The 27,458-nt window shown below is 39.3% G+C and overlaps 2 protein-coding genes across 3 annotated transcripts in view; one reads left to right on the top strand and one right to left on the bottom strand.

The window, feature by feature from the left end:
- LOC146456697 (lipoxygenase homology domain-containing protein 1-like) overlaps positions 1-16,587 on the top strand; it is a 50,136-nt gene extending 33,549 nt beyond the window's left edge. Inside the window, exons 33-51 of the mRNA XM_085093040.1 lie at positions 646-818; positions 1,211-1,403; positions 2,013-2,206; positions 3,477-3,645; positions 4,643-4,693; positions 5,100-5,120; positions 6,002-6,189; positions 6,935-7,091; positions 7,567-7,590; positions 8,229-8,358; positions 8,724-8,844; positions 9,726-9,794; positions 9,875-9,922; positions 10,453-10,728; positions 11,455-11,799; positions 12,079-12,229; positions 12,864-13,002; positions 13,669-13,765; positions 14,299-16,587. Coding sequence (XP_084949166.1) covers positions 646-818; positions 1,211-1,403; positions 2,013-2,206; positions 3,477-3,645; positions 4,643-4,693; positions 5,100-5,120; positions 6,002-6,189; positions 6,935-7,091; positions 7,567-7,590; positions 8,229-8,358; positions 8,724-8,844; positions 9,726-9,794; positions 9,875-9,922; positions 10,453-10,728; positions 11,455-11,799; positions 12,079-12,229; positions 12,864-13,002; positions 13,669-13,765; positions 14,299-14,820 — 3,068 coding nt within the window. The 3' untranslated portion in view covers positions 14,821-16,587. The remainder of the gene's footprint in view (positions 1-645; positions 819-1,210; positions 1,404-2,012; positions 2,207-3,476; positions 3,646-4,642; positions 4,694-5,099; positions 5,121-6,001; positions 6,190-6,934; positions 7,092-7,566; positions 7,591-8,228; positions 8,359-8,723; positions 8,845-9,725; positions 9,795-9,874; positions 9,923-10,452; positions 10,729-11,454; positions 11,800-12,078; positions 12,230-12,863; positions 13,003-13,668; positions 13,766-14,298) is intronic.
- Positions 16,588-19,219: 2,632 nt separating this feature from the next.
- LOC146456698 (uncharacterized) lies at positions 19,220-23,529 on the bottom strand. Of its 2 annotated transcripts, XR_014858700.1 has the most exons (3): positions 23,480-23,529; positions 19,836-22,371; positions 19,220-19,530 (listed from the first exon to the last, which is right to left on the bottom strand). XR_014858700.1 is itself a non-coding variant. In XM_085092637.1 (2 exons), exon 2 carries the CDS (start codon positions 22,358-22,360, stop codon positions 20,216-20,218), a length of 2,145 nt encoding a protein of 714 aa, XP_084948763.1. In that variant the 5' UTR covers positions 22,361-22,371; positions 23,480-23,529; the 3' UTR covers positions 19,220-20,215. The 2 variants fall into 2 exon arrangements, 1 of the variants encoding a protein (XP_084948763.1); XM_085092637.1 differs by having other exon boundaries at positions 19,220-22,371.
- Positions 23,530-27,458: the final 3,929 nt, after the last annotated feature.

Genomic DNA, 27,458 nt, shown 5'->3' on the forward strand with positions numbered 1-27,458 from the left:
CAAGAGTTTATTGTGAAAAAATAAGAAGAACCTCTTTTAGAGCGCGTGAAAGTCATTGAGGTCGTGCGAGACCAAACCAGAATCTTATTGATGGTGATAAAGACTCTAGCAAATTTAAGTTCTTCTAAACTCCACCACGAATAAACAAGTGCAATAATATTGAACGCTGCGTGTTAAAGGAGAGGAAGTGTTTGAATTCATCCATTCTAATTACGAATCAACGAGAATCAGATAGCTTTGTGATTGCACAAGAGACATCGTAAGAGAGTTAAACTTGAATGTCAAAATAAATGGTAGATTTCGCTTACATCAGTAGAACGTATTCGTATCCTCGGTATTGGACTAGAACTAGCTTGCACACAAGGCTTGAGCTTGGGAAATCTTTTCACTTGCAGTCATTCTTTTAATTTGTTTCCCCTCAAGAGCCTCCATTGTAAGCTAGATCCATTTCAATACACAGAATACGAGTATGGTCTATTTTTATGACCATTTAAACTCTTTAAGAGATCAATAGATTCGCTGAGGGTAGATGAAAATCCTGTATCAAAACCATCGAAAGTATGAACTCTTATTAACTCTCGATCTTCTTTTTACCTGACTGTATCTTTTTTCCAATCGGTAAATGTTTTACTCATGTTGTTGTAGTGAGTGTCAAAGTTGGAGAAGTCCTGGATCCAGATGTGAATCCGTTCTATCAGATCATTGGTCGAAAGGGAGAAACCAACAAAATCCGTCTTCGAGAAGGCTACTCCAGATCACATGTCTTCACCAAGGGAAACACGTACAAAGTTTCTGTCAAGAGCCCGGACATGGGAGAGGTATGGAGAAATACTGCATAGCATGTGATTTTAGTAGTTATTTATTTATTTATTTATTTATTTATTTATTTATTTATTTATTTATTTATTTATTTATTTATTTATTTATTTATTTATTTATTTATTTATTGTGACTGCCATTCAGGTAAAATTCCCTCTGAAACGTTCTTCACGACAACTTTGTCCACGCTTGCAACTTATATTTTTATTTATTTATTTATTTTTTTTTTTTATTTTAACTTATTGACTGAGCCATAACGTGTGGTTGATCCAAAAATGACCAGCGTTCCAGCAACATTTTTGAAGTTCATTTTCATTGTTAGTCGCACGGCAGCTGACGAGAATACTTTTTTTTCTGCCGGTCGTTTAACTGTTTCTACAACTGTTTCTAGATCACCAAGCTTCGTATCGGAGATGACGGCTATGGACGTGGGAGGACCATGTTCGTAGAGGAGGTCACTGTGACAAGCAGGCAAGGAGACACCGTGGTGTTCCCTTGTCGCTGTTGGCTTGGAAAAGATGACTCCAATGGCACAATTGTCAGGGAACTCATCCCAGGAAAACCAATACCTGAGGAACTGGAAGGTAAAGACTACTCGATTTACCGCCCTGGGCGCTTATTTAATTTTGGAGCCATGAGGATGGGCGCTTTATCGAGGGTGGGCGTTAATTATTTTCCCAACGTTTTCAGCAACGAGGACATTTTTAAAGAATAACAACACAAGGGATAAGTTTATTTCGCTTTAACAAGACAAAACAAAGTGCAAAACCTAACGTGAACAGGTCATCAACAATATAAAAGTTCACTGACTGCCGTATCGAAAACCAATTTTGAAACACAACTGACGCTCCTCTTACTTCACGCTGGGCTGGTACAGAAATGTTTTTGTGGGCGGTTGTTCGAAGATGGACGGTTTATCGAACAAATACGGTGTAACAAACTTGTCGAACTTGACATTAAGGTATCCAAACTTGACTGAGCTAATATAGGAGAGCTTTTGAATCACTGACTTTCATGGGACAGTATGGGTCAGTTATTAAAAGACAGTTTAGACTGTGTTTAACAAAACCACGTTCTAGGCCGTTTTCAATTTTTCCAAAAAAAAAAAAACGAGCTTCGTTAACGTTTACTTTTGCGGATTTTTTCGTGTTTTTACATCAATTTCTGAAGTCTTTTTTGGTATTTGTTCGCAGACATCTCGTACCACATGACAATCAAAACAGGCGATAAACCCAATGCTGGAACTGATGCCAATGTGTACTTCTCATTACACGGCGACAAAGGAGAAACTCCCCGAATTGGTCTGCAGGACGAGAGTCAGACGTTCAGACGATTTGAAAGAGCGAGAGCTGACAAATTTGTGGTGCAAACAGCTGATGTTGGAAAGGTAACGCAGTCAAATGACCTTGGCGAGTGTCACGTTTGGGATGCCTTCTTAGCACATTCTCGTTTCCCATCTGCAAAAAGGTTTCAGTCGTGACGAAATCACTAATTTCAGTCTACAACAATGCCACAAAATGTTTTTTTTTTTTTTTTTTTGGCGCTCAGTGAGGAGATATGTAAAGAAGTAGCAGGCTTGATTTTGTAACCTTGAGGCGGGCCTAAAACGGTTTTAAGGACGGTGCCTACTAATACCGAAGAATTTTTGTGTGGTTTATGACTATGCGGGAAAAGCAGATCTCACCAAGGCCTACTTGAATCCAAAAAGAAAATTGGGGGTAACCACGCATTTTTCAGAGATAATTAAGCAATAATATCTCTAAAAAACGCCAAAATATGAAGCAATGTATGGGATTTTTTCCTAAATTGAAGCTTAATTATCTCTGAAAAATGCATGGTTACCCCCAATTTTCTTTTGAGATACCAAAAGCATTTGGTAATTTCTGCTTTCTCCGTGTAGTTTTAAACCGCGCAAAAATATCCTTGTATTAGTGCGCACCACCCATAGGAAACCCGAGTATCTCCAGATGCGCAGAACGTATGCGCAGTAACAATAGTAGGCACCGTCCTTAAAGTAAATGTTCATTTTATTTTAGCATTTTTCATTTGAAGATGAGGCAGCCCTCAGTGTTGATTCTAAAACATCCTCTCACTTACTTCCTCTAGCAAAAAAAAAAAATGGGGAAAATAACACTGTTTTTATTAAAAGCAACGTATAAAAATGTTTTCTAGTATATTAGGGACGGTTCAGTTGGTCCGGAAGACATCAGACATTAACAATCTATGTTTCGCATCCATTACTGCAAACGAAGACGCCACACTTGTGCGGTTCAGTGTAGATTTATAAGGACTACTGATTTTAAACACGATTGAAAAAACGTTGTCCCGTGCAAAGTCGGACTGATGCGACGTGTTGGAATTGTGGGGTGATCTAATTAGCATGTGCTATTTCGTGTTTTCTGAGAAATATGTGTTAAGCCTTAAAATCCGCACGTGCTTTTATTTTGTAAGAACATTATAAGAATAATACAAATAAGCTCAGTAATAAGCTGAGAAGGTCTGCCGTTTCCCAGAAAGCTGTTGGTTCGTATCGTCCATGGGTTGTACCTTTTACCTGACAACGTCTCTTCAATTGAGTGTATATATATTTGACAGTGTGTTTGTTGAAGAGTGCATAATAAAACATCATATTTTACATTTTTTGTTCCCAAACAAAGCTGAATAAGCTTGTCATCGGGCATGATGACAGAGGACAGGACCCTGCATGGTTCTTAGATGAAGTAGATGTCGACATTCCCGTGCGAGATGAGCAGTACAAATTCAGATTTGGTGGCTGGCTCGGGGGCACACAGCCTGGTCAGCAGAAGGAAGTAAGCCTGTCACCAGGTGAGACACAAGGCTGCATCATATAAAAAGTTAACTCCCTTGATTTCATATCTTTCATAAGCCTTGCGTATCGCTACTGCACCAGTGCACACCCCCCCCCCCCCACCTCTTGCACCTCTTGCGTGACATTCTAGCCCGCTGCTGCGGCAGGTCAAAATCACCCCCACCCCCCCCCCCCTTCGAGAGTTTTGTAAGCTGCCCGGTCTTGCAGAATTTTTTTCATCAAGTATGCTGCACTTCATGCTTAGAATGATATGTTATTTCTCAATTTTTATTGGTCTGTCGTCTTCAGTCTGTTATATCATACCATTGTTTGAAGTTTTAGACTGGTCAGTATTTTTTGTTCCCTCGTCTTCAATCTTCTATGTTCTACCTCAATTTAGACTGAATAATTTACCCTTGAAGCCCCATATCAACATACAGGTTCTCTTCACTGATCTCCTTATATGTCTTGAGCTACTAGGTAGGAGAATTTGTTTAAACATCGAGACATTTTATCTTTGGAGATAGTCTTCGTAGCTGGCAGGCTGTAGGGAACAGGGGTATTTTGTGGAACGTCGAACGCCGAACGCCAAATCCATAGAAGCCCTATAATATCAAATGTCTGCCTTAATATCAACTAAAAGCCAACCGTCTGTATAATCAGTGCTTAACCCGAGATGGTATAGAGAGGTACATAGACCTAAATAATATTGTTCTTTGCTTAACCCTAAACTGTTGTAGATGGCTTTCGGCATTCTGCAAAATACCCCTGCCCAGCTATTGGGTAAAGTCGAACATTGGACAAGCAAGCCGTACGCTTACGGCGCTAAAGGCTGTTCCGCCAGCTGGTGATCATTTCCTTAATTCTCTTGACCTGAATGTACGATCAAGTAGTGAGGTTGTAAGGAGAAACTAGATGCTGGTCACTACTGGGGCTGAAAAAACTAAAGCAAGTGCTCAACGGAGTCTCCTTGTAGCTATTTCTCATAATTTTTTATTTGTTTTCTTTTTTCAGTGGATGACATCGAAGGGTCAATCAAACCCATTGGTATCGAGGAACTGCAACGTACGTCATGTAGAGTTACTTTTGTGTCGCATTACTTATCTACCCTTTATTTATTCATCAGCTACAACTGTAATAAATCATTACAAAGATAATAATAATTCTCTAATAAACGATGCGGGTGTAAAAATTAAGTTTTGCAATAACTTCAAAAAAAAAATACTTTAGCATGGAAACCGAAAACAAACAAAGACAAATTATGGTTAGATTTACGAAAATGCTTTTGCCCAACATTTTCTGCAGTTGGTGAAAAAAAGCTTTGTCTTGGTCTAGCTTTATTTTGTTTGATGTTGGTGATGGAAATTCATCGGATACAAAAAAATCTCTCCCAAACTGAGTGTCGAAGTTTGGTAGTGAGTAATAATTCTTTCCCAGTTGTTGATGCTATGTTCTATTTCTTTGTTTTCAGAAACCGATGGGAGTCTTGGTGGTAAGATAAAATTTTCATTTTGAAACCAGTAGCAAAGGTCTGGCTAGGTTGTGATGTAGTGAACAAGAATTTCTCGACAAAATTCTACAAGATACAGAGATAGAAGCTGTTGAGTTTCCAGTGTAGGAACAAGTCAGACAGCAACGGAACTTGTGTAAACCGACTAGTGCTAAGAGGTTTACAGAAGATTAACTTAATCAACAACATTATCAGCCCAGTGGTCGCAGCCACTTGCGGAGACTTAAACGGAAAGGACCCAATCTCGTCATGGCTGTGACAATTATTTTGAGTCTCATAACTAATCTGTAATGTAAATGATCAAAAAAGTAGCGGTTTTTTAGGCCGAAGGCCGGGTGTAATGTCCGGTTGCTTGCTATGTGTTGCCAGTACTTGTTATAATAAATACAGCCTTTGGTTCTTATGAGGAGAGCTTGGAAAAACAAAGATACAAGACACTAGATTTACAGTATCCACTATTTCAAGAAATGTTCAGAGCTATAATCTAGGGCTAGAAAGCTGCTTCTCTGGTCTTTCGTCGGATACAATTTCAAACATTTTCCGGGGGAAAATACCCCCAGACCCCCATCCCCCCCCCCCCCCCCCAACAGAAGCTCGTGCCTTCAACAATTGCTTCATGGCCCGTGGCGTGAACATCACCATCCGGTGCTTTTCAGGATAGATCTGGTACTTTCCGACACTGCAGAAAACCCTCGAGAGGTTAATTGTTTTTGTTTCTAGAAGTTGAGTTCGCAGGATTGATGGCTAATGACTTAAATCGTCCCTATAGCCAATGTTTAGCGCATGCGGCTATAAACCGTTGGTTGACCTCTTGTGACCCATTTTGTGCCACTAAGAGTTCTTTTTTGCCATGTGTTCACCAGACTCGGAATATGACGTGGAATTCAAGACGGCGGCCGATGAAAATGCCGGCACAGACGCCAATGTGTTTTTCAAAATGATTGGCGAGGATGGAGAGAGCCAAAAAATTGAACTTAAGAACAGAGAAAATGGGTATTTTCACCGTGGACAGCTGGACAGGTTCAGGATCCGTGCTAAGGATGTTGGAAGGGTATGTAACGCGTAGGAAAAGTATCCTCGAAATTCCTTGTAACCTACTCGCCTTCGTAAATATTTTTTTCAAATCCGATTTTAATTGATTGATTGCAATTTTGTGTACAACGCGTCCAATTTGGCCTTCAAAATCAATAAAATTCCAATATCTGTCGAAGATCGTCATGCCCAAAGTTTAGTTTCTGGGCCCGTGAAATTATCGGTACTTCCAAAGCTCCTGGGGCACGTTTCTCGAAAGTCCCGGTAACTTTTCGGGCCCGAAATCAAATATTCAATTCAAAATCTAAAGAATTAAAGCGCGGGGCCTGTAGGAAACAAACCATTCCATTTTGTCTTGTTAACTGATAGTTTTATCATATTATCTGCAAAACTTTTGAAACCTCAATCTTGAATGTAAACAACAACCTCTTTCCGGGACTTTCGAGAAACGGGCCCCTGGCCTTGTACAGGGGGTCCAGGTTCCTGGGAGTGGGTCATCTCCAATATCATTCGATAATAGCCCATTTCCGAGTTACTGTGAACCTCACTATGAAACCGAGGCTAAGTGCAAAACTTTTCATATGAAAATTGGTTTTGTTTGCATTTGAATGAAAACTAATTTTCATAACAAAAACTTTGCACTTAACCTCGCTTTCATTATGAGGTTCAAAGCAACTCGGAAATGGTCTATTCCCAATGCTTGTTCCATTTCTGCTCAATGAAACTGTTTTTGCTTTATTTTTTCCTCTCTCTTCTTGTTGCAGCTGAAAATGCTGCGTGTCGGTCACGACAATTCTGGTTCCAATTCCCGTTGGCTGTTGGAGGAAGTTGTTATATACTCGCTGGCTCGTGGTGAGCGCTACGTGTTCAAAGGAGGCCGATGGATCGGCGGACGAAACAACGAGATCGAGCTTCCACTAGGTGAGTTGTCTAGCTCGGCTTGATGTCGTAGAAGACTGAAGAGCCGTCGTTGTTTTGGCTGTCATCAAGTCCTGCCCGACTAAGGGGATATTATGTGGTATTTCAGTTGATGGAAGTTTGTCTTTGAGTCGAGAAAGTCCGGCTCCTTCATAGAAAATGTTTTCTCATACTGAAAAACCACAGCGTCTAATTAGAAGTGGCCAAAAACGCCAATAAACGTAAAGCAGAAATTAAAAGAAAGCTATGTTTCAATACACCAAGTAAACGTCAGCAATCATTTTTAAATAATACGCTTTCGAAATAACAACATTGTGTTTTTTTTTATGATTTCTGAAGCTGAACTGATGAATCATGACAAGTTATTGTTAATACTGTTAGAGAAAAAAAAAATTCAGAAGATTTGTAGTAAGCAAACATGGAAAGGCAGTGAACACTTCTAGTTCGAGTTAACATTTTCCTAACCTTTGTGTTTCAGATTCTTGGAACTACGGTCAACTTGGTAAGAAAGCATGCGTGATTCCTTCTGTGGCAATCTTGATTTCCGAATGACCTTCCAAACCTATTTACTGTTAGAGCAGTTTTAAATTGAGTGTCGAAAGTAATTGGGCGTTGGCTTTGGTTTTGCTTTATTACGCTCTGTGATTGGTTAACAAAACTCGCGCCACTTTCTCAACCATTAAGATGCAAAACCAAAACCCATCGTGCCACGCTTGCACGTGTTTTCCCGCGCTCGGCGCCGGTTACATGCATTTGCTGTGAATTCTGATTGGTTCATTGCGCTGTTTGCGCCTGCTGTGATTGGCCAGAGTAATTACTTTGGTTTTCGTTTGACGACATTCAGTTGAAAACTGCTCTAAATCCATCTGGGCTTTTTACAGTTCTGCCCGTTGTTTTTTACGCTCTCGTTTTTTATGAGATCTATTTATTAATAGCAATTTTGGCTTATGTTTTTATAAGGATGAGAGCTCAGTTTAGCTAAAATCCTAAGAGCGCGAGCTAAAAATTGTCTTACGTACCCGGGTTGAGATTTAGACAAGAAAATCTCCTCAACCTTTTTACAGTTAGCTCTAATTACACTTTTGAATAAGAGTTCACAAATCTCTCTTGTGATGTGGATATTTCGGGGTTTTTTTTCAGTTGGTCAGGAGCCAGATATTCCAGATTTAATTGATTACATGCAATCAGGGGACGAAACCAAGATTATAAACGCCGCCGGCTACCTGCAGCACTTGTGTTACAGTAAGGAAGCCATCAAGGATAAAGTCAGGTATTCACGCACTAAAGCTGCACAATAAAATGTTGTTTTCTTCACATTAGACACTGCAAGAAAGCCAGTCAGTTGTAACAGTACTCATGTACATAGCGTATACGGCGTTTGCTGGTGTGGGAGGGTTTTTAGTTGCGCAGTCAGTGGAATACGGGCATTTCATGTACCCTCGATGTTTGTTACTTGAAAAAGGTGTTCTATGAAAAGCGTCGAATTTCATTCGATAGTCATATGCCTTCCTCTACTACTAAATATTTTGTCATGGCCTTGGGTCTCTCATTCACAATAACAAATGCTGTTCTCTCTCTCTATGGCCTGTTTTCCTTTCGTTGATCTTTGTTTTTTTTCCTCGTTATATTCAATAGAGAGCTTGGTGGTATCCCAGTGATTGTCAGATTATTGAGACATTCTGAGTGGCGCGTAAGGTTCGCTGCCATCTGCCTTCTGAGAAATCTCTCATTCAGTATGAAACACGACGCTAACAGGGTAAGAAAACTGATGCGTCTAAGGATTTAGTCCGCAGACTTAAATTAGAGCCATCTTGTACAGTGTAAACAGCTCCAGTGCAGCATAAGAAACAGCAACACAGGAAAGTATTGCTCAGTAGCTTTCATTTGAATGGTTACACTTCAGCATTTCATCCATAGACTCAAAATTTAGAACCACCTTGTACAGCATAATTAACAGCACCACAGGAAAGTACTGTACAAAAGCTTTAATTTGAATGGTCACACTTAAGATTTATCAACAATTATTTAACAACAACAACAACAACAATTTATTATGAGAAAAGACAAATTACAATATCACATACCCACAATTAGCAAGGGCTATTCGAGGTGGGTAGCATTTACAGTTGTTTGCGCGCTCAAAAGGAACAGAAAATTAACAGCACAAAAATAGAAATGATTCATTAAACAAAGAGAAAGAATTAAATAAGAAAATAAATAGAGGCAACAAAATCAAAAGTTAAAACCACCTTGTGCAGCATAATAAACAGCAACATAGGAAAGCACTGCACAGTAACTTTCATTTGAATGGTCATACTTCAGCATTTCATCCACAGACTCAAAAGTTAGGACCACCATGTACAGCATTATAAACAGCACCACAGGAAAGTACTGCTCAGTAACTTTCATTTGAATGGCCATACTTCAGCATTTCATCCACAGACTCAAAAGTTAGGACCACCTTGTACAGCATAATAAACCGCACCACTGGAAAGTACTGCTCAGCAGCTTTCACTTAAATGGTCACACTTCCACAAACTCAAAAGGTAGAACAGCACGTTAGGACAGTACTTTGAATGCTAACACTAAAGGATTTTTCTCTAGAGACAAAGGTTAAACTTTGTTGATATTTTCTAGATGGCCATTGCAGACTGTGGGGGAATAGAAGCTCTGATTGAAATCTTACAAGAAACCGAAAAGACCGAGGTATGAGAATCTCCAGAATTTTCCAACTTGTTTATGATGAACTATGTTGTTAACGTTGTTCTTGTTGTTTTCTCTTTTAGTATAGAGAGGCTATTTTGGGAGTTTTGTGCAATTTATCATCAGTTGTGGTGAGAAACGTTTACAGTGTAACTACTATTACCGGGGTCACTTTAAGACTGACCAAACAGATCATAGTAGGATACGAACAGTGAATAATTTACGAATTGCCTAGCTACAGTAAGTTGTTTAATGTTCAAATGTTTTTTCCACAATAAACAACATGCTATTTCATACCGGAAGAGAAGGTCGTGTACGCACATTGCTACCCGCAAGTGGAAAGAGCTAATCGAGGTGGGCAACTACTGGTGGAGCTCAAAAATGACAATGAAGACAAAACAGTAGTTAATATTGACCTGTATTGGCCCAAAATTCCCGGTTATAATTTGCGAACTAAAAAAGACTACCTTCCTGTTTTCTTGACTGCTCATAGTTGAAGCGTTGCGCTGTTATCAGCGAGATCATCGGTGCAATTGTCATTTAAGCCTGAAGTTTATTCATAGAACAGTGGGAAGATATTTCGCTTGTTAAAGAAATTTATGGCAACAATTATTGATATACGTTAGGTTTCATCAACAGTCTTTTGTCTTTTGTTTTTCAGTCACTTCGTCTAAGAATCCTTCTCGTATGCCTGCACATCATCGTCATTATTGTTATCGTAACGTACTCCGAATGGACAGCGGTTGCAGCTCGTGGACAGCCACCAAAGAGGGATCAACCCTGGCCAGCGGTGCTCGTCCATGCTACCAGAATCGTGCGCAATCTTTCTTCAGCTGGTACCAGGGCCCGACAGGAGCTCAGAGAAGAGAAAGACTTGGTCGACTGTCTGGTGTGGATTATAAGAACAGGTGTTAAGAGTGAGCAGTTTGATAACAAAGTAAGTTGAGTGGGGCGACTTAATTTTTCTTGGCTTTGTGGACTTAATCTCAACACACTACATTCTACTCAGAACAACTTTAATTGCTTTAAGTGGTCATAGACCTGTATCACACGGCGGCCATGTTGAGTCTCAGGAGAAAAAAAGCGTTGTTTTTGCACGGCAAGCCTCGTACTGAATTCGCGTCTGACCGAGGCTAGCCGTGCGAAAAAAGCTTTTTATTCCCCGGAGACTCAACATGGCCGCCGAGTGATCAGAGTCTGTTATTCAAAGTTCTTGACAATGCCGTGCTCGTGCGTGTTTTTCCCCCCGCTTGGCGCTGGTTACACGTATTTGTTTTAAATTTGATTGGTCCGTTGCGCTGTTTACGTCAGCCGGGTCTGTTGTGTGGTTAGACTGATAACTTTGGTTTGTGTCTGGGTGAGGGCCTTGCTTTCCTGCGTTCCCAACCAGTCACAGAAGGTGGTGAGGTCAAACCAAAGCAAACGAGAATTCTTTTTAAGATTCAAATTAAATCCGCTCTATTTTCCATCTGATATTATCCTTGCGGTCAGCCTTGGTGAACTTTCCAATTTGTTTGGCGTCAAGAGCTTCCAGCTTTCAGTTTCTCTACTCGTTAGCAAAAGCATGGTACAAAATTATCAGCAACTTCTAAGCAGCCATTTTCATCGCATTATTTATGCAAGTTAATTTGTACGAGTTATAATTTGATTCTCTTATCCTCAGTGCCTCGAGCATTCTGTTTGTACGCTGAGAAACCTGTCATACCGGCTTGAAAGTGAGATTGACAGGGATCGTTATGACGACGCTGACGTAGACGTGGACCCTGCAGCGGTCAAGGAGCAACAAAGCCAGGGCTGTTTTGCGGGGTGCGGCGGTAGGAAGAAGAAAAGGGTTCCCAACGATAAGAGGCCCATGGACAGGCCGAAAGGCCCTCCACAAGGGGCGGAACTTATTTGGCAGCCGCAGACAGTGCAGCAGTATTACGTGCTGTTACGGAAAGCTAAGAACATTGAAACCCTAGAAGGCTCTGCTGGAGCACTGCATAACTTAACGGCTTGTTCATGGAAGGTGAGAAACGATCATTTTGTTTTTGCAACTTTTTTTATCCATTACCGCAAAATTTTCAGATTAAGCGATGCTGAGTGTGTATTGTATTTGTAGAATTTCTTGCAACCTTGTTGTTATGCACAAATTTTGCGATGAAGATATAATCTAAAAAAATGCTAAAATTTGAACTCGTCATCTTTTTCCCAGGAAACTGAGTGCGATAAATAGCTACAAGTCTGAGAACATTGCGCTAGTTTCTATGTAAATTGCAGTGAAATATGTTACTTGTTTACTTCGCAGTGGGCAATTAAAATCCGTGGAGACACAAGAAAAGCCCAGGCCATACCACAGCTTGTCGAACTTCTGAGGATTGATTACGATCCAACAATCCGAGCTGCAACCATTGCTCTGCGTAACCTGTGTGTGGACCCAGAAAACAAGAAAACTGTTGGTAAGTCCTACAGTGAAGGCTATATTCCCCCAACTAAACCTGTAACACATTTTATGGGAACTGTTAAGGAGAATTGCTGAATTGATATTGGGACAAAAGGTCTCAATAATCAAGTAATCTAAAAATAACTTCGTACTTAGTTGACATTCTCCGGTCAAAATATTATTTTATACAGATATTTGCGTGTTTGTCTGGTTTATTTAGGCATTCGGCGTTGTTTTGGTTTCTCTTATTTGCGGCTTGGTTTTCAAAAAAGGATAAACAAAGGTTTATCCTGAACTTAACGTCGGTTTAATGTGTGTAGCCAGAAGTTACCGTTTATATTAATGCCAGTGTTCCAGATAACTCTCAAAATCAGAGAGTCAATGAAGAATTTTGATGGGTCAATTGCTCTGGTTCTCTCTAAATCTTCTTAAGTTTGCCATTCATTTTGTCGGGTCAGGAAGCCAGGCTTCGCGGGTTTTTGACCTGAGACCCCTCTCTTATCTGAAACACGGAATGCCATCTCCTTTTATCAGTTGCTTGAAAAATCCCGCCGTACAACAACACCAGACAGGTAGAAAAGATTTTGCTGTAGAGATACCACACTTCCAGTATATCTTTTAAAAAGAGGAATTGTATTTCTTTCCCTCAGGTGAGAAAGCCATGGTGCATCTTGCGCACAGGCTACCAACGGGTGACGAGGAAATGCCAAGACTTGTGCAGGACCCAACAGTAGCCTCGCTTCTGTGTACCATTTATCAGCTGGCCAACAAGAACGACAAGAATTCCAAGTTAGTGTCAGCCGTTCATTTTCATACACTCGATTGCAAAAACGTTGACACCTAAAAGGCATAAACTGTGAACGATGAGACCCAACGGATTTGTGGGCAGTGTTTAAACAATAACCTCATTTCCATAACCAATAATTTACCATTGTCAATCTTTGCAATAAAAAATACAGTGCTGACTTAATTCTTCCTTATAATTTTCTACCAAATATTGCTTAAGTTCATTGCCTGTTTTGAACTTAGGCAAATCGCGAATGGTATATCACTCAAATTGGCCCTTGTTGGCCAACTTGAACAGTTTAAGGAAAGCTTGGACAGTTTCCATCATTCACCACGTGCAACTAATTTTGGTCATCAACCGTCGCACGAGAATAGAATATTATGCAAATAAATTTAGTACACTTATACCCATAAAGCCATGGTGTCTCATCGTTCACGGTTTATGCTTTTTAGGTGTCAACGTTTTTGCAATCGAGTGTATACGTGTATTTGTTAATCCCGTCATTTTTATCAGTTACCGATTTGTTTGTTTGTTTGTTTTTTTGTTTTGTTTTGTTTTTTTTTTTGTTTTGTTTTTTTTTTGTTTTTTTTTTTGTTTTCAGATACAGTAGATATATCCGTCCTATTTCCCTTTTTCCCTTTGTTTTGATTGAGTCATTTTTGTTGCAGGTTTCTGCGTAAAACTCAAGGGATTCACAAGATGGTTAGGATAGCAACAGACCAAGAGAAGACCTTCTCACCCAGGGTCATTAAAATAGCTAATCAGGTAAGAACGGGTTTATCAATCAATCAGCCAGTCAGTCAATCAATCAACAAATCAATCAATCAATCAATCAATCAGTCAGTCAATTGATCAATTAGTCAATCATTAGTCAATCAAAAGATCTATGAATCAAGCAGGTAATCAATCATTAACTCAGTCATTTAAACTATCAACTCTAGAATTGACAATCGTTACAAACTATCGAGAACACAGCGGGGGAGGAGGGAGTATTTCTGTTGCACATCAACCATACAAGGCAGGTCCTAGTGATACTCTTGGGTGTTCGTAAACATGCATGGTCAATTAACAATCGGTCTGCTCGTGCCGCTGGGAAATTTAACGTGTTTAAGGCAATAAAAATGATTCCAATGTACGAAAGACATAATTTTCAGCCTGTTAGGAGCACGGGTCAAATAAAATGGCTTGAGCCAAGCATTTTGTTTAAATATAAGATTGGATTGTTGAACTCGTGTGGTTTATCACCTCCTGCTATAGAAGTCGACAGTTTTGTGACCGAACACTAACTTCTGTCACAGGTATTGGCCAATCTTTGGAGCCACAGTCAGCTGCAGCAACAGATGAAGAACGATGGATGGCAATACGACGCCACTCGGAACGCCGAGCTAGCACGAGCGCCCATGGACTTCGAAGCCACGTCCCTCCCTCGCACACCCGACGACCGCAACCGACGCGATCCGAACACGAGAAGGTACGATAGCGAATACGATCAATCGCCCAGAGACAGTCGTCGGCTGAGGGATAACTGGGACAACGTAAACGGCGAGCCTTTAGGAGGGACCGACATTTCTTCGGAATCTGATCGACGCCGCAGTTGGGGGGAAAGTTTGAACCAGCTCCCCCCTCCTTACGCATCGGATGACAACTATTCCCGGGGGAGTCGGTCAAGAGATGACATCCCCATGGATGAGGTGCGCAGTTCATCACGCGCATCAGCCGCAAATTCATGGCGAGACGAGAATGACAACGCCAATGACACCACGCTCAGGTTAGAGGACAGTGGAGGAGGGGGTGGAAAGAATGACGACTTGTGGGTGTAAAACTGTGGGGGAGGATGTCAAATAAGATTGCCCACTTTGGTAATAGTTGCAATTTCTTTTCTCAAAAGCATTACAAGAACAACTCAGCTGAAACTCGCTGACGGTTATATCTTTATACAGGCCGATTTAGTTTATAAACCATGCCGTCGAAGCCGGCGAAGATTTAGGGGGCGCTTCAGATTAGAAACTTCATTTTTCTAGCAAACCACCTCGCTAGTGAATTTCTTTATTCAAGGTTGAACTTCCTCTGCGGTCAACTGCAAACTGATCAGTGACATGTCACTTTTTATCACGCTCTTCAAAGAGGACTCCCCTTTTTTTAAAATTATACTTGCAAAGTTCACGCGTTCCATTCCCTATGGACATTTAAAATTCCTGTTAGGCTGTTGTAGCTTTGTATGAGTGAAAGAGCTCCAGGTAAAACCGGTTTGTTCGCTGAAAATCAATGCCAATAAATTATTTTCCATTTATTTTATTCTTTTCTGTTCAAATATAATAGCGTTAGGTAAGTTATTTGCGCCGCACCCCTAACCTCGACAATGTTGAGGAGTAGACAAGCAATGAAAGTTTGAATTGAAAATCAATACTTGACAATTCCATGAACCAAGTATGTTTGTAATCGCTTAATTTTGCGTTTACGTACTCATGAAAACCAAACTTCATCCAAAATCCCTATTTTTATGCACAACACGAGTCAAGCTTGGTCTGAGTAATGACTCGTTTTTCATTTTGCAATTCCTGGTACTGCAGAGGTTTTTATATATTCGTCTAAGGATGTCCTATCGTTGCGTGTCCAACTCATTTGATTTGGTCGAACTTAAATCGAGGTTTAAATATGAGGCAATGTGAAGACGTGTTCTTTTGAAACAATTCGAAGATAGGAGGAATACATGGAAGAAGCTAGTGTTGTTGTTTCGAGGTTTTCATTCCGTTTTTCTTACGAACGGGATATTTTGAATCCGTTCCTTTTTGCTCTGTGCTCTCGATAAAAATTGCCATTCTCAATCAAAGACCGTAAAACAATGTTTACTCCATCAAATTTCCGTATTCCATTGTCACTTAACCAGAATGAAGAAAGTGGAATATTTTAAATGCCTTTTGAACACAGACGCTTTCGATAAACATTTAAGAATAAAAATCAACGATAAAAATTTTGAATGACGTTTCGATGACTCGCTCATCATTTTCAAATTCTAAAAAGTCAGATTGTTAAAAGTTCTTTATATATTAAGAATGCGTGTTAAGTCTCGTTGCACGTGATTAAAACCTACAATGTGGAATGTAGTGAGTGTTAGTACCTAATTAACACTAAAGAACTTTCAACAATCTGACTTTTTAGAATTTGAAAAATGATGAGCGAGTCATCGAAACGTCATTGAAAATTTTTATCGTTGATTTTTATTCTTAAATGTTTTGAACACAAGAGTGTTTTATTCGCTTTGTTGAGCCGTTCTATCAATTGAGTTGGACACGTCAGTGATGCTCGCCACAGGTTTCAGTAAATGCGGGTGATTTGCATGGTACATCAAATTTTGCACAGTTGTGAACGACGCTTTGTATATGAAATTTCTATTAATTTAACCTTGTAGTGCATATTATAGTCCTAGACCTAAAAGTATTTTAGCTAAGGATAAATTGGCTTTAGTATTTACTATATATACCAAGCTAACGTTACATTAATGTATTTTGCTATTGATAATATTAGTGATTGTATATTGTGGTTTGTAGAACGTTTTATTCTCATTAAAACAGCTGTCAATATTCGCAGTGTTTGTTTCCCTTTTTCTGCACTTCGCTAAGTAACCAAGCTTACGCCTGGCTACTCAGTCTGCTTGTTAACTTGGGGGGAGGGGGGTACAGTACTCAATGGGTGGGGCTGTGCTGTTGGGACTCTGACATCTCGGTGTATACCAGACCACGTTCGGCCGTATTTTCAGCCATTTTGCCACCAAAATTATGGACTAGACAGGAGTCCCTTCCATATCTTAGACTTGGGTATTTGTTTTCACTTCTGGGCGGGGACCTGTTCCAGACTTAATTGTTGCCAATGATTATATTTTTTTATCTCGTACCCAGATTTCCCACCGTCAGGCGGAAGGAAACTGCAGAGTGAGATCTGGGTACGAGATTATATATTCCCTAATCGAGACCAACACACTCTGATTTCTGTACTGTATCCCAGACTTAACTATTTGGGAAACATACTCTTCAAAGTAACGCATATCTATGTAGAATACATAAGGCGGTATCCCCGCCCTCCCCGGGGGTAGCTTAACGTTTACGCGCTAATTTTTAAACACCTCAAAATTAACGTTTTCGCTTTTCCAAAAATTCACCATACCCCCATAGGCGGTTTCTCACTAACCATCATTTGGTTTTCAAAGTTGGATGTGAGATTCCCTTCGCGTATTCATCGTAGAAGCGTCGGGTGCCTTAAACGAGGTAAAGGACAAGTGAAGCAGATTCGTCTGTTTAATTATTCACATGTTGTATCTAACGGCGCTGAATTTTTCGTAAAACGCTCCGTACTGACAGTTCACAATTTTGAATGATAAGACCATGCTGGGGAAATCCGTGTTAACCATGTTTGACCAGGAAAACTGGCTTCCTTAACGTCATAAACATGGGGAGTAACAGCGTCAAAAAAACCCTTAGCTTTTTGAGGGGCCACGGCTTGTCAGGTTATTGGTGGTTCCAATAACCGTACCAAAACAACGACATAAAAAAAAAACAGTAAACTTGGGACCTTAATCCATTGAAACGGGATGCCTTTTTATTGGTTTTAGTAACAATTTGGCTTCCTAATAAAAAAAAAATGGTGTCTGGTGGGTGGGGGTAGTTCGGGGGTTATATCTCCTTCATGGCAACCGATATTTGGAAAGACCCTCCAACTCCTTTAAAAAAACTCATACAAAGTGTGTCTGCTTTTCCGAAACAAATTATACGTTATTTACTGTCAGAACAACAAATGAACTAATTTTCTCTTATGCTGACCTCGTAACATAAGTTAACATTTTACAATTAATAAGTTCTTCCTTCCTTTTGCTTTTTCATTTTTTTTCTTTTTTGCCTGCTATCTAGAACCTACATTAGCCAGGGAGCTAATAAGATAACCAAATGGTTCATTTAGCTTCCTTGCTTGCACATTATTTTAACTAATTATTAAATTCTATGTATCACCACTACAAGATTGTAAGAATCAACCATGTACATTAAAAAAAAGCACAAATAAAATATTATTATTATAGCATGTCCATACCAGAGATTGCTCTGAGAGATCACTTCCTCCAAGACACATGCACTTCATCTTCTTGAAATTGGTGTATTTTGATATGTTAAAATTCAGCCTGAAACAATAACATCACTGCGAGGCTCCGGGAAATAAATTGTAGAGTTTATATGGGTTTATTCCGCGGAGCCTCACAGTGATGTTTATTGTTTCAGGCTGAATTTTAAAAATAAATTGGGCTTTTCAATGGGCTAGTTTTTCTTTTTGCATTCAAGATTGACAAAAAAATACACTCAGTAATAGCTGCCGGTAGCTGTTCTTGTGGTCAATTTTGTGCATTCAGACATAATCCATTTGAGTGTAACAAAGAAACTCTTTTTCCCCATCCCATATATTTATTGTGACACTGTGTTTGATTAATCAGGATTAATAATTGCAGTGACCTTGCAATTAAATCAAAAAAAAAAAAAAAAAGACTTGAAAACTCCTCTGAGGGTTCTGTTTAGATGACAGCGCTGTTTTTATTCTCCTGGGCCAAGTTGTTCGAAAGCCATTTAACGCTAATCCCCGATTAGAAGTTAATCGAGGCTTTCTTCTTGTTCATTCAAAATTGTTTTTAAGTGTAATTTTGAACTAAAGGTAAAGAAAAGTCTAAGTCAAAACCTAGGGCCAAAAATCTTTTGGAAGAAACTTTATTGATTAGCAATTGAATTCGAGTAAGAGTTTGCGTTAATCCAGGATTAACTTAATCAGGCTTTGAACAACTGGGCCCTGGATTAAATCACCTTTCCAAGAAATCAGACATTATAGAATCAAAGAAAACTAAATCATCATGAAATATAAGTATATATATTTTTATACAGTTCTTCATTCTTGCAAGTAACATACACAAAATATGTTTATTAAATCATGTTGCTATAAGTAAATCCCGGGGAAAGAGGTACTCCCTTATATGGGCTATAAAGGTATGTGTGGTGCCAAAGGGTATGGTTTTTCAGCGCTGGACTCCAGGGGGTTTTGAACTGGTCATAAATAGGGTATCAAATTTTTGGTCAGGTCATGAATAGGGTACTAAGGGAAAATTGCAGATTTTGGTCATAGATAGGGTAAGGGTTTTGGGAAGCGGGCCGCACACCCCTATCCATTTTTTTTGGAAGTACCCCCCCGGGAAGTAAGAAAATATTAAATAACTAAATAAATAAATACATGAACAAATAAATAAATAAATAAATAAAGCAGATCATTAAATTAAAATATATATTTATGGTAACCAGACTGATCGGAGTAATTAACTCCGTTTGTTAATGCAGAATCAGAAACCAAATACATGCAATTAATTTTACTGCTTATAATATTATGATTGTTGTGAATTTCAAACTCAGAGTTCTTATGCTCTTTAGCCACAGTTGGTCATCAGGAGAGAGTCTGGATACTGGAATTTTTTATCACACAGTATTTCTGTGGTAATTAAACCAATGCAACTGTTACGGGGCATTTTTTTGATTTCACTAGAGTCTCTCCTGGCGACCAACCACTAGCAAAGAGCCTTAGGACTTTAGATACGAGACTGGAGTGTTAACAAAGACCAAACATGTCAACACAGAGTCTTGTACCTAGTCACAGTAAACTTACATTAAAAAAAACATGAGCATCATGAGACCAGAAAAGCAACGTAAAGGACAAATCTCAGCAATACTATGCTTCCACAGTGTCTCCATACGTTTTTCTACAAAGTAGTGTGGCCTTTCAATTTCATGGCACAAACTCAGAACTTCCAAACCTTAACATTTTGCATGTTTTACTGCTGTCAATCATAATTACAGCAACAACCGACTAATCCAAAAAATACAGAAACCAACAAAGTGGATCAAATTTGCCAATCAAAGCATACCAATATGACCTTTTGACCCCAATTTGCCAAATGTCTTTGTTTTCTAAGAGGGCTGCTTCACTGATCATGATTAATGGCAGTCAAAGATTTAATGGTTAGGTTACAAAATAATTATAATAATTTTGAATTTCTGCAAGTTATTAAATTAGGTGCCATAAACATCAACCTGATTGATCAAGGACACTGTAGTAATAATGTAAAAAAAATTCAAGTTGGTCTCTATTTGGGCTTGATGGGTCAATTGCAATGCAATGGTGTAACAATGTTTTCTTGAGTCATAACAAAAGCTCATTAACACACATCTCGGTGTGGTGTCGCAATCTTGCCTGTGATATAAGAACCTTTCCACACAGCCAACACTCATATGGCTTCTCACCTGAATGAACTCTTTCATGTAACTTCAAGTCTTTTTTGTTCCTGAATGACAGCTTACAATGAGTGCATTTATAGGCTTGGTGACCATGACTTTTTTCATGGCCTTTGAGATGTGGCAATCTAACAAAAGCCATTTCACAGTGGGCACATTTGAAAGGCCTGTTAACAGTATGTATTTCATTGTTATGCCTTTTAAGGTCCTCTTTACGTTTAAATGACTTTTCGCAGAGGCCGCACTTAAAAGATCTCACTTTGCTGTGGACTCTTCCATGAAGGTTTAAATACCGAGTTGATTTAAACGTCATTTCGCACAAGGAACACTTGAAAGGTCTTTCATCACTATGCACCAAGGAATGGTGTCGAAGGTTTGCAGCTGATGAGAAAGAACTATTGCATTCAGGACATTTGAAAGGTTTGTCCTTTCTGTGTACATTATTAATGTGCCTCTTCTGTTCTGATGAATTTTTAAATGATTTTTCACACAGGTTGCAATTGAAAGGCCTCTCATCACTATGCACTGTACTTAGATGTCTCTTCATTTTGGACAACACTTTAAAGGACGCTTCACACAAAGAGCACTTGAAAGGTCTGTCATTGCTGTGCACGGCCATTTTATGCATCTTTACCACCCCTGCTGTCTTGAAAGACTTTTTACAAATATCACAGTCGAATGGTTTTTCATCACTGTGAACCACTTGATGAAGCTTCAGTTCAAAGGCTGTCTTAAATCTCTTTATACAAAAACTACATTGAAAAGGCCTCTCTGAGTCATGAACTGTACGATGTTTAGTGAGAGCCCCTGTTGTTTTAAAACTCTTCTCGCACACTGGACATTTGTTAGGTCTTTCATCACTATGCCACTTCTTGTGTGTCGCCAGCTGAGACGATGAAGGAAAGGCTTTCTCGCATTGATCGCACTTGTTTGGTCTCTCCCCAGTGTGAATCATTTTATGGATCCTTAAATCACCGATCACCTTGTAGCACTTGTCACACTTGTCACATTTAAATGGCCGGTCATCGCTGTGCACAGCTCCATGTTGACTGAGATGACTAGATGTCTTGAAGGATGCTCTGCATATATCACATTTATGAGGTCTATCATCATTGTGTATTTTCCTCAAATGTGCCGCTCTGTCTAATGCTAACTTGAAGGTCTTATCACAAATGTGGCATTTAAATGGACTTTCATCAGAGTGAAACTTGCTCTTGTGTTCAGTACGTTCAAGTGATGTCTTGAAAGTCTTTCCACATAGTAAGCATTTAAAAGGTGTTTCACCTGAATGAATCCTTTCATGTTTCTTTAGATTACTTAACAAGTGGAAAGCCTTATCACAAAAGCTGCAAGTGAAAGATTTTTGGTCACTGTGAATCAAAGAGTGGACCTTCAAACCCGCTGCTTTTGTAAAAGACTTGTCACACTGGTCACATTTAAAACACTTCTCCCGAACTGTATGTGTTTTCTCATGCTCTTTAACAGAACGCAATGTCTTAAAGCACTTTCCACAGTGGGAACATTTCCACGGCCTTTCTTTGCTGTGTACAACACCATGAATTTTAAGTTCCTTCAAAGTTTTAAATGCTTTTTCACATTCATCACAGCTAAAAGGCCTCTTATCAGAGTGAACAGTATTCACATGTCGCTTTAGTTTATCTGAAAATTTAAAGCTTTTGTCACACTTCACACACTTAAAAGGCCTTTCACTCTTGTGTGTAAAACTGTGGGTCTTCAGTTTGTATGGCGTCGGAAATGACTTACCACATATTTTACACATAAAAGGCCTTTTACTGCAGGAAGAGAGCGCATGTTGATTAGCAGGCATAACTTTGATGTCTTCATCTCCTGACCTTTTCAACTGCTTCTCTTGGATTCCAGAAATGCCATCTTTAGTTCCTCTTGCTGCCCTTGATAGATTGCTGGGGTGTGAAACAGCTTCAGTGGAATTCTCAGGTAATATTGTACATTGGCTTGTCTTTGGGTGTTTTTTGTCCCTTGTGTTAATATCACTGATGTAGCTGTTACATACTTGTAGAGCTGACTGGTCCATGGTGCCCTTGACTAAAAACAGATAACCATTAAGATATAATTAACCATTGAAAAAATAATAACTGAAAAAAACATTAAGGTTTATAAGCACTAACCAAAGTTTACAAAAGGGTAAAAGCAGTCACCCATAAAATCTGTGGACCTACTGCACAACTGCGTTTGAGCTTAAATAAGCAATGAAGCTGTCCATAGATTGAGTTACATGACTTCAGTGTAAACTCAAACAGCTGTATTATACTTAGCACTGGTAAAATATGAGCTTTTGGCTTTTGGAGAGGGGGGAGGGAACATTTTCACACTGTTAAGGGCCTATTTTTCATATTAAAAATGGAACATCTGAGACCCAAGGACACAGACCTGTCTAGAAATGTTTCCCAAAAATCAGTCAACTTTTAAATGCAATTTAAAATTATTAAAGAGCTCAGGGAATAGCTAACCTTCAGTGCTTTTAAGATCGCTTTTCATTGTTTTGGCTCAGATTTTCAAGATTTTTCGCATGTGACCCTTAAAAATTATTTCTTAAGGAAAATATTACCTCGATAAGGTGGGTTAATAATTTTTTAAAGCTGTGTATACAGTATTTAAAGATCGTGAAGACTGCACTTTTATGCAGAAACCAGTCGTTATGGTGTAACTACCAGAAATTTTTCGGGAAAAAAAAGGAATAACTTCAGACATACTCTTCTTTTCTCGTTTTTATCGAAATGACTGGAATATCACTGTGTACTATTCGCTTCATCACACTCACGTACTATGATCCTTGGTATTAAAGAAACGCGGTTTATTTGATTATTTCTCAAAACTGCTAGTGGAAAAGAACCGTTCCATTTGATTCCCTAACAGAATAACTGTTTTTTTCCATGCGCTCGAGAATACTGTTCTATTTGGCGGAATATTTTCACCGGTTTTTCCCTACAAATAAGCGTGGGCAAACTGAACAAACGGTATTGTGTGTTTTAATTTAATTCAACGTGGCAGTGTATTCCGTAGGTGCGCTTCGAAATAGTTAAAACAAAAAGGTATTAGTTCCTTCTCACAACAAATACCCTCCGCACATCTAAGAAGCCTTTAATACAAAATAATGCTTACAGTCCCCCGCAAAGAACTGAAGTAAACTTACCTTCTTTCTGCACTCACCAAAATAATGCCGAAGACGCCATCTTTCACACCAGAGCGAGGCCGTGAGTACCGAAATGGCCCTTGGTTGACCTTAGGTACGAAGGTCAAACGGAATTTGAAGTGTCGTTGGGCGAGGGTCAGATCAGGGGCCTGTTTCTGGAAAGTCCATGGTAACATACCGGGCCCGATAACTTAGTTTAGTATATTCTCAGCTCCGACTATTGCATTTCTAGCTCTCTAATTGGCTCAAAAACTCCGACTATGAGCCATTAGTCGGAGTTTTACCTAATATGGAAAATAGTGCGCCAAGTTTAAAAATTTTCCGCACGAAGTTTTTAACTTCAGCTCTCCATAATGACCGATACTGGCAGGTTTCAGGAACTGTCTCCCACTAAACTTCAAGAGATACTAGACAATGCTGTTCCAGAAAAAACGAAGAAAGCCACAAAGTTCGGCATGAACATATTTAATGGTACGTATCTGGGAGTTTTACTCAAAAACTAGCAACAATTGTTTTCGTTCACTGTCGATATTTTGATAATTTTATAACTGCGTAACAACGACAAAAATTCTCACCTTGTTATTTACAGAATGGCTGTCAAGTACTGTTGGCTCAAAATTTTCGAAACGAATTGAAGACATGTCCAAAGAGGAGCTAAATGAATCTACACCTCCGTAAGGAAGAAAGACGGCACGTATTACAAAAACACATCCATGAAGTCCATTCGAGCCGCCATAGATCGCTTTCCTCGCTCGCCATCAAACAACAAGTCTTTTTCTATCATCTCCGACGCTGTGTTTACCGAAGGCAATACAATTTTCGATGCCTTTGTAAAGGATATCAGAAAGACGGGTAAAATAGCTTGAATTGTCCACAAGAAAGCAGCGTCAAAAGATCAAATCCAGAGGCTCTTTGAAAGCGGCGAACTTGGGCCGGCCGACAGTCAAAATCCAGCCCAACTGCAGGGACCCGGGGGGGGGGGGGTACTCCCCTATATAAGGTATATAGGTATGTGCCGCCCCAAAGGGTATGGTTTTTGAGCCGTTTTGGTCTGAAAACGGGTATAGATTTTGACAATTACGGTCTGAAATCGGGTCGGGTTTTTGGGGCGGGGAACATTTACGAAAGCTTACAAACATATTTTTCTTCTCAGTACGTAACTGGAACGACTAACTGATAGCGAGAAAAAGAAATAGATAAACTATGTCATTCCAGCTTACTTTTACTCCTTGCGTTAACTTCCGTTCGGCACTGATGCATAATTATCAGGTCTGAAAACGGGTATGAATTTTAAAGGTCAGGTCTGAAAACGGGTGTGGGAAATGGCATTTTTAGGTCTGAAATAGGGTCGGGATTTGAAGACCCGGGCGGCACATCCCCACCAAGAATTCCGAGGATTACCCCCCCCCCCCCCCCCGGGACCGTACACATCTAGTTTAGACGTCTAGTTTAGTCGGAAGGGGTCGAGAGGGAGAAAATCTGCGTGACTAGCATTCTGCAAGCGTTGCTCGTCTTCGCGCTTGCGCGAGACCCAGATATGCCTGAATAAGCCCTAATCATCATCATCGCCATTATCGTCATCATCATCATCATTATCATCGGTGAAACGCAGAAACGCAGGTTGCTGTAATAGTACGAACTTTGGCCGCAACTGGACTCGTCATCTATCAAGGACGAAAATGAGCACGGAGCCATAAATGCAACCGAAAATATATCGGAAACTGCAAAATATGACATCGCGGAAGAAGAAATACAGTTTCTAGTATCGAGCAAACCACTCCAAACCAAGTACGCACATTGCTATTTATAACCATTGTGCGTCATTGTTTATAAATAGCAAGTTTAAAATAGCTATGTACACAGTGATGGCCATAATATGCAAACAACCTTGGTTATTTTCTGGTGCTCTTCTATCTGGATCGGACTGAGAAGGGTGGACTATTGCTCGCATTAATGGGGATGGTTCATTAAATGTCTATTTTGCAGGCATTGGAACGGTAAGTGCTCGTTCAAATATATTATAGCCGTGTAGCTGTTGAAGAGAATATTATGGCCAGCCTTGCACTAAAGTGAAAGCATGATTTTCTCTACCGGCTCTGATATCTCAGTTCTGTTTATGATATATAGTCTAGGACCTGCAAATTGAAAACACAGATGCCTGGTTCTTCAGCTTTTAGAATTCTCGTCTTCGCTTGTCCAGCTCAATGCAGTGCCTGTCACGACATTTTATTGACAGTAAGGATGAGTGCATCTTTGACAAACCTAGGATAAAAACTGCAACTTTTGCGCAATGTACTTTTCTGAACCAAAGGCGTTTTTCACGCAAGTGGATTAGTAATTTAATGAAACATTATCTTCTGTTGGGGGTTTCAGATACACTTTGATATGAAATATTTACTGATTTAATTTGTTTCGTATCCTTCGCCTCAGTTGACGCTGGCGTACCGAGAAAAGCGTGACATAACACCTGAACGTTTCATTTTTTCGTTTCCGATCGGTGATCACCTACTAGGAATGAAATTAATTTTTATAGGGATAAACCCATCAACACATGAGATTTTGTTCCCGAATAACAACTTAGTTTTATTCCACCAGAAATAAAACATAAACAATAAATTAATTTTAAACTTATTAACTTGTCCTTGCGTGACCACTGTCATTTTTGAAAAAAAGTATATATTAAAATTCCCTATGTGTTTACTTCGTCAACGCTTGGATTTTAAATTACCCAAGCTGGATTTTTTATATATTGCAGTACATGTATAGAGCTTTCCTAAAGTATAATACTTGCTACAAATTTCGATGTACCAGGACACGATATTTGTCCGCAAAGTTTCCACAATTTCCAGTGTTAACGAAAATACTGAAAATAGGAATCTTCGGACTTTGAAAACTGCATGTAAATAAGAATCCTCCAGCAATATTTTCATAAGACCGTATTCTCAGAAGGATGCCTAATTTAGCTTCAAAAGATCGTTGTAATACGCTTAGCCGTCTTCCTTCCCGAGCGATTTGAAAATGCACCAAATCTCGCAAAAATCTAACGCCGGCTGCGACGCGATCACGGCATTTCACATTATGCCGGAATTCTCGAAAACGAAAAATCTTTGGAAAGTTTTAATGTTATTTTCGTAAATAGTTTTCTAAAGGGATTCTTCTGACAAAATATGAGGAAATCCGAAATTTCAGTTTTGACCGCGAGTTCTCGATGTTCTCTAATAAGCTTCAATTTAGTAAAAATCCCATACATTACTTTATATTTTGGTGCTTTTTAGAGATATTATTGCTTATTATTATTACCGGTATATCTGAAAAATGCATGCCTACCCCCATTTTTTTTTATTTTATTATTATCATTTTTTTTTTATTTTTTATTTTTTTTTTTTTGCATTTCAATAGGCCTTGCTAAGATCTGCTTTTCCCGCAGACTGTCATAAACCGCACAGAAATACTTCTGTATTTGTAGGCACCGTCCTGAGAGTTAGGTGCAGAGAAGAGGGAAGCCCTAGTGCATCAAGTGTCCATGACATTGACAAAATGTATACATGTCTAAGATGATATTTATTAAAATCTGGTTATGTTGATGTAGCTCAACGTGAAAATGTTTTTCCCATATATTAGCTTTTAAAACAAACAAGAACCAAACTTTTTCAAGGCTCCATGGAAAAATGGCAACATGACAAGATACTGATTGAGATAATAATTTGTCATCTTGGGAATTTAAATAACTCGTCCATCTTTACCTTTCATGCAAATTTGGGTGATGAAGATGGATATATTTTAATCAAACTGACGTGGGAAATGTAAAGAAGTTACCAGTAATTGACTTTTTTTGAGTGTTTCATACCTTGCAGTATATGGTTGCAGATGAGAGCCAGTCAAGTATTTCACTTAAAATGTTTGAATTTTCCCCAACATTTGGTCAGCCATGTATAAAGGATAACGCCTTTCTTCCATTTGCCCACTGTCTGCTTAACTC

The sequence above is a fragment of the Pavona decussata genome, unplaced genomic scaffold (genome assembly GCF_977016875.1).
Source record: "Pavona decussata unplaced genomic scaffold, jaPavDecu1.1 SCAFFOLD_254, whole genome shotgun sequence".
Lineage (NCBI taxonomy): Eukaryota > Metazoa > Cnidaria > Anthozoa > Scleractinia > Agariciidae > Pavona > Pavona decussata.